The sequence below is a fragment of the Leptodactylus fuscus genome, chromosome 11 (assembly GCF_031893055.1).
Source record: "Leptodactylus fuscus isolate aLepFus1 chromosome 11, aLepFus1.hap2, whole genome shotgun sequence".
NCBI classification, from domain to species: Eukaryota; Metazoa; Chordata; class Amphibia; order Anura; family Leptodactylidae; genus Leptodactylus; species Leptodactylus fuscus.
In genome coordinates this window covers 36,010,040-36,021,210 of record NC_134275.1, presented here as the reverse complement: position 1 = coordinate 36,021,210, position 11,171 = coordinate 36,010,040, and the positions used below count along the sequence as shown (strand labels likewise).

Sequence of the window (11,171 nt, the reverse complement as noted above, 5' to 3'; positions counted from 1 at the left end):
CACAAGGGCATCCATTAATTTCAATGGGACCCCCAGATATAGCATAGTGCTGTACTTGTTCCCCTGCTCCCAATAAACAGCGCCACTCATGTCTGTGGACTGTGTGTGGTATTCTGTTAAACCTTAGATAACGCATATGTCCCAACAGGGCAACTGCTCAACCCCATACATATAAAAATCTGGAGTAAATGAAGACCAATACGCAGCCCAGTTTGGGCGCCATTATCTGACATCCCCACCACTGATCGCAATGTCTTGTATAAACCTCCTCGGCCCCATTGTTCCAGTCAATGTTAATAGAGACGTCAGACTCGCTTGCAGAGGCGGCAGGACAGTTCATGGCAGTGACTGACTGAATGAAAGATGAGAGGAAGCAACGTGGTAAATGCCCTCGTCTTCCCTGGGTAAGGTCTACCCGGCTCTGTCCTGCATGTCACTGTACGGACTGCAGAGGAGGGAAGAACAAGCCTCCATTGTCCCAGTGTCCTGTTCATGGAGGCCAAGGCTGGAAGCCATCCAACTTCCCCATCTGTGACGATAAAAGGGGACAGAAGTGGGGCACAAAAGGGCAGCTGAGGGTCACGTCTCTGAGAACGGCCATACAACCCTTACTTAAAGCAGCAGTGATGCCATTTAACCCCATTGCTGCCTGGAGTGCTAACCCCTCGCAGTATTGTGATGCCTGGCGATCCTGAGGCACTGACTTCACAGGCTCGGTATATAATAGAGCCTTGTGTATATGGAAATCTATTATTTTCTAATTAAACACAAGTCGTACGTTTATAGGGAGGGAGAATGAACGCTCTGACCGGGACCACATGATCTGAGATTCGCCGGTATTTGCCACGAGGCCTGGATTTTATAGTACCCGCTGCACTACATTGTGCATTGTAAGAGCCCGGACTTAATGAAAGAATAATCCCATCTTCTCAGAGCTACTATTTTATAAGATTTCCACACCGATGTGTACGCAACTTTCCCTTAAGGCTTGAGTGGCCATTAAAGGGGTGTTCACAGAAAGGAATTAGAGGCAGATTTTTTTTCTGCTCCACAAAAGCACAAGACAGATTTTGTTTATTGATTTTGACGCTGAATTTGGAGAAAAGTGCCCGTCTTTTCCCTATTGTCCTTTTAACGGGAAGGGCCAAATTCCACATTCCAAGAGCAGATTTTGTCAAATTCCGTGTCAAAAGGTGTATTTTCTGCCTCCCATTCATTTCAATGTGAGTTCACAGGCAGAATCCACCCGAAGACCAAACAGGACGCTTGGAATAAGTGGCAGATTTCACCTCAATTTAAGCATCAAATTCCTATGTCTGAACATCCCTTTAAGGGGTGGTCCAAAAGAATAAAACAAAATATCACTGGCAAAGAGCTGTGCAGGCTAAAAAAAATTGAAAAAGAGCCTCACCCATCTGATACTTTACGACATTAGTCAGGTTCCCTGCTGGTCCCTACCTCCTGGTCCTGCCTCAACACATAGCAAAGGCCTGCTGAGCCAATGTCTGGCCATGTCACCAGTGATTGGCAAATGTGTGTTGAGATCAGGAAGATCAGATGTCTATTAGGAAGCAGAGACCAGCAGGGACATAAGAATGTCAAATATTAGCAAATGTCACTTCTGTAATTTTCTTCTGTAATAATAATCTTATAATCTTCTTCTGTACTGTCAAGGAGCCCTAGTCTTACTCTTGTATCCCAAACGTCCACAATTTCTCTGTTTCATGTTGCTTATGGCCTTATCTCCCCTAAAGATCTCCAAAAAGTGGGAACCAGAAGAATTAAGTGAGTGATTTATCAGCAGAAGTTTCAGTGGCCATTTTGGTGGTGATCACTGGTTTGCCAGTGGGTTCATATTTTGAGTAGGGGTTGCCCACATGACTTTACACGGTGCCATCTTAAAGAAGATTTAACCTCAGTGACTAATAACAGCAAACTAATATACCGAGGGCGAGGTCACCAGTTCCCAAATTCATTGTGGGCATTGGGAATCAAAACAAGTTTTCACCATAGCAATCAATGTCCAAAAATGGTAATAACAGGAAAAATAGGAACGCCCCCATATCACATAGAGTTAGCAACCTTCAGCATTCCGGCTGTTGTGAAACTATAACTCCCAGCATGCTCCATTCACTTCTATGGGAGTTCCAAGAACAGCCAAGCATGTGTGCATGTAGTTTCACAATAGCTGGAGCGCTGAAGGTTACTAAACCCAAGATGGTATCATAAGACAGTGATGTGCATCCAACTACGGTGAGGGGTATAGGCAGGCTCTTTTTATTGTTAGATTGCAATTGCAGTGGACCCGGAGATAAACATGTACGGGCCCCCTCCCAGGAAAATGATGAGCTTAAGTAGTGCCCACAAAATGCTAACCTTGATATAAATACGAGATGATCTGCCAGGAGTAGGTTTAACACATTCTGTAGGAATGGCATGGTGAAGGGCCACAGTGAAGGGCATTTGCCCCACTTTGCCCATACCATAACCTGGTCCTGTCAATTACATCTGAGGCGGAAAGCCATGACGGACTGCAGCGTATACATGCCGTCAATCTGGTGTCATCGCTGCAGCCACTGCTGCAGAATGGGAGCGAGGGCGCAGGAACCAGTAAGGGACCCTGCACAGGAATACTGTAGAGCAGGGGTCCTCAAACTTTTTAAACAGTGGGCCGGAGGCAGAGCAGGTCGCACAGACATCAGGAGCGGTGCCCTCCAATAGGTAAAGTGAAGTGCGTTCCATGGTCTGGCCTGAGCTCTCCAGGAGCTTCATTATAAATGCACGCCTGCCAGCGTTGTCGGCGGGGCCAGACAGAAGTGCTTGGCGGGCCGCATGTGGCCCTCGGGCCGCAGTTTGAGGACCCCTGCTTTAGAGGATGTAAACATTTTAGGTTCTGCTTTATCTTACCATAGGGATGGCCTGTGGGTGATGGACAGCAGGGCGATCCCAGCATCCTTTGCAGCTTGGAAGATCTTGCCTTCCACGTCAATGCTGACAGCGCTCGTGCACTCATCCAGGAGGGCATACTTTGGTCTGCGGAGAGATTATAATCAGATTGTTGGTTGTTACAAGAAGCTCTCGGCTTATCTGATATCTCATCCCATAGACAGCTGACTGACCCCAGAGGAAAGGTCTGCGATTGTTCTGGGAGAGGCGTCTGATACCCATTATATGAATTGAAGTATACATCTAGATTTCATGGTGGACATATGACCCAGAGAGGCGTGATCATATATAGACCCAGTCTCTATACAGTCCTTATATAGGAATACTGACTGAGAAACAAATAGGCAATCCGAGTCTTACATCTGCCGCCTATAAGGTGAACTCTACATATATCACCTATACTGGAGCAAGTAAGGCACTGTTCACATCTGCATCAAGACTTCCTTTTATGGACTTAAGTAAGGCCCATATTAAAATGGCCGACTGCAATAGACAATCCGTTTAGATTACAATACTTCTTGGGCTGCCAGTGATTAACTTCTAAAGAGAAACCCGGCAGCAAATGCTCGATGACTCTGCATCACCACCACAGGCAAAGTAAAGCATTACATGGTACACACTGAAAGAAATGACCTTATTGGAGTTGTCCAGGGAGTTTCACTTTACTCACTTCAGGGCTGGTTCGGAACCTGGGTCACGTGATCAGGGCCAGTACCCAACTCCTGGGTCACGCTGCCTCATCTAGTGGGGTTTTCACCTCCAGTTACCTGAGTTATTGGGGGATGACAAAGCTAGCTCACATAGCACATGTAACTACCTATCAAAATAGGACAAGAGGCAAAGTGACCCAGGTGTTGGTTCCGATCCTGTGACCTGGGCATGGAACCAACCTGAAATCTCCAGGTCAAGCATGAATAAAACCTTAGAAAAAGAGTTGAACAAGTAAAATTACCTGGACAGCCCCTAATTCATGGACATGCCAGGTCTTACGTACACACACACATATATATATATATATATATATATATATATATATATATATATATATATATATATATATATATATATATATATATATATAGTTCTCTCATGTTCCAATCATTCTTTTACTGACTTGTGGTAAAACATTCGAGCCATGCCGACACGTTGCTTCTCTCCCCCGGACAGGACGTCTTTCCAGTCACTCACAGAGTCCCAGCCTGTATGGAAACACAAGACAGAAGTCAGCATCCATGTCATATAGATCCACAACACAAAAGTATATCTTATACCAGCTACCTATCAATACTGGAGATGGGAGGAAGGGGTTCTAATGGATGAAGAATGCTATATCCATCCTATATGTGGTCTGATGGCTGATAACAGAGGGCAATTACTGCACAACTGATTGAGAAAGGATCCAATTTAGGTTATTAATATCCAGAACAGTAAGACCCCCACCAACCAGATGATAGGTAGCCACAGCCGCCAGAACTGGCACAGTGTAAGGAGGCTCCCCTAACGGTTGGGTGTGTTACGACGCTGATCTCCATCCTAAGGTTAGGTCATCAATATGTAAATCTCAGAAAACATAACCTTAGGATGGACCATCAATATTAGATTGGTAAAGTCTGACATTGGGACCCCCAACAATCAATTGGATGAGCTCCACTTCTTCACAGGTCAGTGATAGCAAGTCAACTGAGAGGGGCTAAGCTGCAATACCAAGTATAGCCACTATACAATGTATGGCGCTGTGCTTGGTAAGTAGCAAAGAGGCTGCATTACTTGTCTAAATGTTGCAGCCCCTTTAAAGGGGCTCTATCATTGGGAAAAGTCATTTTTAACTAATCACATCCTTGCATAGCCTTTAGTATGTAAATCGCCTCAGTGGTTTTTGAATGCGTCCATTTTTATTGATATGCTAATTAGCCTCTCGGTGCACCCCGGAAGTCTCATCGTGCACCCTCTGCAGCTCTGCCTATTCTTTCCTATATAGCCTGTGCTGCTGATGATGACTTCCAGCTTCCTGTTTGCACACACAGATAGGAAAGAATAGCAGAGAGGAGGCTGCTGGGAACTTCCTGTGCTGGCTGGAAGCTAATTAGCATATGAATAAAAAATGGGCTCATTCAAAAACTACTAAGGCAATTTACACACTAAAGGTAGGTGTGGAATAGCATTTCTAAAGCCTATGCAAGGATGTGATTAGTTAAAAATGACTTTTCCTAATGATAGAGCCCCTTTAATTAGCTGATCAGTGGAGGTTCCTATCGACTTGATATCCTTAGGATAGGTGATCAATATCATACTACTTGAGAATCCCTTTAAGTCACGCTACAATGGTTTAAGAAAGCAAGCGCCAGATCCTCAGGTCTCTGGAGGAGGGGATGGATAGGTATGAACCGGCCTCTTTACATACACCCCAGGGTGTCGTCATCATCAAGGCAATGAATCATACCACGGCTGGCTCACACATATGTCATTTGTTTTCTCCGTGTGCTACTTGCCACAACAGAACCACCTTGGCACTGGAACAAGGATGACGTTAAGAAAATCGATTACGTAATGGAATAAACAGATTGTTGTTGATGCCGGCAAAGACAAGACAGGATGAACAGCAGGGTGTCATAAATGGGCGTCAACAGAATTGGGGGGGGGGGGGAGAGGGGAGTTCTAGGTTTTAACTGAAGGTTTGGCAGGGGTCCAACACTTGGCACCCCAGACCATCAGGTGTCTAGAGCTATCTGCATTTGGGAGGGTGCTATCGCCTCTTCAGTACTGATCAAGCGCAGTGCCACAATGTGTATAGTGGTTGTGCTTGGTATTGTAGCTCAGTCCATTCACTTGAATGGGACTGAGCTGCAATCAGGATATTCACTATTGAATACGACATCACATGGCCTCAGAAGCAGGAGCAGCACTCAGGAAGCACTGCTGCTACTTCAGGCATGTATTTCATTGGGGGAGGGGTCACAGGTGTTGTGCCCCCTTAAATCTTCAATTGATGACCTATCCTAAAGCAAACCCCTTTAAAGAGGTTTTTATTTTAAAAAAATAATAAAAGATGTCCTTTTATGTACTTGCTTTGGTGTGAAGTATTGCTTCATAGTCTTTAGATTCCGTTTGTGGGAAAGCTGGGTGACAAACAATATGGTTGCCAGAATTGCTCCCATATGAGTTGTCACCCAGCTTCTCTAAACTTGGTCACCTCTCGTGACATGTCTGCATTGACAAATAACTACTCCAATAATATAAAAACTCTGGAGCTTCTCAGAACCCTGTGTTGTGCCGTACCTCTGTTACTCCTACTGGAAATATATAAATAGACTGACAGCTGGTTTGTCTCTAATAATCTGACACTAACCAATCAGTGCTGTGAATATAGGAGCATGCCCTTATGAACAGTAACACCCACTTCTCATTTTCATCAATTTCCAGGAAGAATAACAGAGAGACAACAACAAGGAATTAAAAGAATTGTTATTTCTCGGGGAAGGGACATGTCTGTGACACATGGGCTCCTATCACTGAGCAGCCATGCATATTGGAGGCTCAATGCTCTAGTAAAGCTGGGTGACAACCCCATAGTGGCTATGGTGTAGCTATAGTGTAGCCGTAACAAGAGGATTGTATCCCTTATATAATGTCGGTGACCAGGCTGGATGGGGTACAGACAGATGGCACAGGCGAGCGGATGATATCTTGTTTCCCCCTTGTGGATTAGACAGGATAATGTCTAAGCTCTTTACTTTGCTCATATGTAAACGGTAAAACCCTCCACTCTATGGATATAGCAGTGCTGACTGGGATACGCAACAGATACAAGTACAATATGTCTATGTGCCCAGGCCTGGACAGTAAAGGGGTACTCCAGATATAATAATCATGACTGTAAGGCCCGCTTCACATCTGCGTTCGGTATTCTGTTCAGGGAGTCCGCTTGGGGACCCCCAGAACGGAATATCGAACGCATTAAAAAGCGGTTTTCTCTCCGCATGATTCATGTGGACACCGCATGGAAGACACACGGACCCCATTAAGAACCTGTTTACAAACAGGCAAAGAGCTTTTCATTTTTTTGATGGTATGCTAGAGTTTTGCGTCCTTTAAAATGGACCGAAATGGATCATTTTTGTTCTTTTTTTGACATTGATCGCCATCGCCTATAGGACCTGGTGACCTCATGATCACCGCTACCCCTAGGCATAGCAGGGCTTCTGGGTCCTAACACACCCGGATTATCTCTGCCCATGAGTAATATCAATATGTGTCGGATGTTTCCATGGCGCCACCTGCTGTCTGTACTGCAGTCTACGCCATACATCCAAACTTGTTTTTTAAGGATGGTTATGACAAGAATCTAGGAACAAAGAAGACAGGAATTTGTGGCCTGGGGAGCCGGATCACTCACCTCCCTCTCGTGGCACCAAATAGATCAGATTCACAATATTTAAGATGGCCTCCAAGTCTTTGTCAGTGAAGCCTTTCCATCTCATGTCACTCACGGTGTCAGGGTAGATGACCTGGTCTCGGAGGGTACCCACGGACATGTAAGGCCTGGATGCAAACAAAAAACAGCTTGTCCTAAGTATGTAACATGTGCAGGACGGAGTACAGGAGAGAGTCACTGCTGCAGTACAATAGTGCACCCCTCTAATATTAGTCACTGACTAAGCGTCTATTTCGGGGGTCTCCAGGTTTGCTATAAAGAATATATGAATTATTCACATTTAGGCCGGATCCACACACCGTATGCATGCAGCTGGTTAGTGGGCAGATAAATAGTCACCCACTGCACATACACCACGTGTGAACATGGCCTAATGTTCCTACTGCAGTAATTCAGTATTTAAGGGCACCCCATTATAGAACCCCTATAAATCGTACAGGGCCGCCGATAGGCCAGTATTACTGCTACTGGCGTCAGAGGCCCGGCCAAATTGAAAAATGGGTAGGGCCCAGTTTTGGCCCGCCACTGTGTGCCGGCCCCCTTGCGCCCGCAGCAGTCATTGTGCCCAGTGAGCAGCGCCGAGCTCCAGCTCCTCGCACAGGCGCAGTACTACCCGTATTGAAGCCGGCGAGCGGGAGTACTGCACCTGTGTGAGGAGCTGGAGCTCGGCGCTGCTTACTGGGCACAATGACTGCTGCAGGCGCCAGGGGACCAGGGCCCAGGGACATCATTTATAGGTACAGGGGGCAATGAAAAGATGTTAGAAGGTGGACGGGGGGGGGGATTGTTGGGGCATCGGGTGTGTGGCACTACGGAGAGGGAACTGGGGCAATAATATATAAGTTTTTAGCTGGAGAACTACAAAGCACACAATACCTCCAAAGGTATGTGTGCTTTGTATTAATAATGATGTAGGCTGCTATGCTACTAGAATAGCAGCCTGTTTGGGGGTGGGACTTTCACATTAAAGGAGTGTTCACATTGCGTTTTTGGCCTCCCTTGCCAGGATACGTTGGTAACCAGTCACAATCAGCTCCCCACTTATCCCTGCACGGAGAACTGCAGGACCCCCCTTTTTTTAATGGCCAGTTCTCCGTGCAGGGATAAGTTGACAGCTGATTCTGACTGGTTACCAACGTATCCCGGCAAGGGAGGCCAAAAACGCAATGTGAAACTCCTTTAAAGTGAAAGTCCCACCCCCAAACAGGCTGCTATGCTAGTAGCATAGCAGCATAGTAGTAGCATAGCAGCCTACATCATTATTAATACAAAGCACATACATTTGGAGGTATTGTGTGCTTTGTAGTTCTCCAGCTATGAAGCGTGGAGCTCCTCAGCGCTTGGGGTGGCAGTGCAGTTATGAAGTGGGGAGCCCCATTCACATGCACAAGTGCAGTTCTTGTGATGTGGTCAGCACACAGACTCTGTTGCACGAACTGCACCTTTGTTTTGGAGCCAGCTGTTTGTTGCAATAGAGGTTCTTTTTTTACACCTATGGTGGAGTTTACGTATTACGTATTATTACGTATTATTATTGCGTATAATTTATCTTCTGGTTACCTGTTATTTATTGGTATTACTGTGAAAACAAATATTTTTCTAGTGTGGTGCAGGAGTATTTTGTCTTTATCCTTTGTGCCATCTTATTGCTGCTTTTAATATTGTTGATGGCAAAATTAATAATATTTTGTTAATTTGGTGTATTTGCACTGTTCTGGTTATTTATTTATATGAATGTAATATGTTGATGTGACTTGAATATATTTTCTGCGTTATTAACACATTGGTCAAAAACTGAGAGGCCACCAAAGAGACATATGGAATCAGCGCAGTAATAAACATACTTGACCAAAAGATTTAACAAAATGACTCATATTATTAATCTGTCAAACAAGTGTACCTTGTTGTAGTGGCAGGGTTTACATTTTTTTTGTGAAAGGTAAATTTAATACATAATTGGTATGTCGCAAAATAAAGTAGTTTTAAAAAGGCGGGGGGGGGGGGCAGACGCTAAGGCGGTATGGGGCCCCAAAATTCCTGATGGCGGCCCTGAAATCGTACATTATAGAGGAGTTCTTAGCATTATAATGTCAATATTCCATTGACTGTACCATAGTGCCATCTACAGGCGAGAACTGTAATGGCACCAGTCACTTACAGGGGTTGGCCCAAATTTTGAACTTACCCCTTCCTTATACTTGTGGATAGGGGGAAATGTCAAAAATGAGCTAAACCCGTTAACCCTTTACTGCTGGTTTTGGCCCTGATAATGCATTGATTTTTTTTTGTTATTTCACCCCTCCCTTTTCAGAGCCATGACTCTTATTTCCCATTGACAAAGCCATATAGTAACTTGATTTTTTTTTTGTGGAAAGTTGTATTTTCAATGGCACCATTTTGAAATACATATAACTTATTGTTCAACTTTATTATCTGCGCCATTGTCTCGCGGGGGGGGGGGGGGAGGTAGCAATATAAAAAAAAAAAACCTAATTTTTTGTTTCTTACAATATTTCAACAAGTGAATTTATTCAGGATCACTACAAATGTGGCAAATAGCTTTTTATTTGCATACAATAAGGCAGCTATGCTCACATCTCTGTTGGCGACGCTGTTGTAGTGTCACTGAAAATCGGAGGAGGATATAGTTCTGCATGGAGGACTTTTTCGCCTAACCGTTTCAGTTTATAACGGCGTACCGAATTATAAACAAAGGGGTCCGCCAGGCTACGTGTATTACCACTATGTTAATGGCCTGCCTCTCCTATCCCATGAATGAGAAAAATGGAGAAGGAGCGCTAGTGTGAAACTAGTATAAGACAGAAAAACATTTTTTTGGAGTTTTTATTATATTCTTTAATGCCTTTAACATTGTATTAAAATTATCTTTACTTGTTTTAGTACTGGAGTGTACTGAGCTTGTCAGAGTAACGCTGACAGGGATCCTATTGGCAGGCCCTAAACTTATCTCTGACCCCAGTCATTACAGCTGAACTCCTCCGTTGATGGTGTGGTCCGTGCCCTTAAAATCACGGTGACAAGTGAATATGACATTTTGTGCAAGTTACCTTATGCTCATAAAACACACACAGAAACGTATACAAGTATTTCAACAGGAGCCATTAATCACGATTTTCAAGTGTCTAGATATTGCTTTTACACAACTATTTTGGCGCCACCTGGTGTTCTTTTAATTCCAACTCAGAATGTCCACCTAATGGCAGCGGTCACACATGCTTAGTCTCACTTTCTGAATTCTCTTGCACATGGCAGTGCGATTCCTGCTATTGTGCAATTTGGCTATTAATAGTCAACCCTAGATGGGGCTCCACAGGAGGTGGTCATTTGGGAGAGAATCAAAAGAACATCAGGGGGCGCCATAACAAATGTGTAATAGCAATATCTAGACACAGAGCATTTTATGAAACTCTATGGTATGCTTCTCCAAATAATTGACTACTGTACCTTTGTGGTATGTAAAACATATGCTGTGGAGGAGGTTTGTACAGCACGCCGCTATATGCAGGCCACAGTCCTCCCAGTATGCGAAACAAGGAGCTTTTCCCGCAGCCATTGGGTCCGGTGATGAGAAGGTGCATCCCCTCTTCTACCTGTGGACACAACACAAGACCATCTGTAAAGAAACATTTGTGACTCCCCAAAGTTCTGCCCCTTTAAATCAGGGCAACTACAAGATGTCAATCTTACACTAAGATAGAGGGCGCTACTGCACAACTGACCAATCTCCTAAACTCCTGACTGAAGATTAGTGAAAGTGTTAAACAACATATGC

At 44.5% G+C, this 11,171-nt stretch overlaps 1 protein-coding gene across 1 annotated transcript in view; it reads right to left on the bottom strand.

Moving 5' to 3' along the window:
• Positions 1 to 11,171, bottom strand: part of ABCD1 (ATP binding cassette subfamily D member 1) — a 42,860-nt gene that overhangs the window by 6,729 nt on the left and 24,960 nt on the right. Inside the window, exons 6-9 of the mRNA XM_075259815.1 lie at positions 10,844 to 10,989; positions 7,340 to 7,485; positions 4,061 to 4,145; positions 2,908 to 3,033 (exon numbers count right to left, since the gene is read on the bottom strand). Coding sequence (XP_075115916.1) covers positions 2,908 to 3,033; positions 4,061 to 4,145; positions 7,340 to 7,485; positions 10,844 to 10,989 — 503 coding nt within the window. The remainder of the gene's footprint in view (positions 1 to 2,907; positions 3,034 to 4,060; positions 4,146 to 7,339; positions 7,486 to 10,843; positions 10,990 to 11,171) is intronic.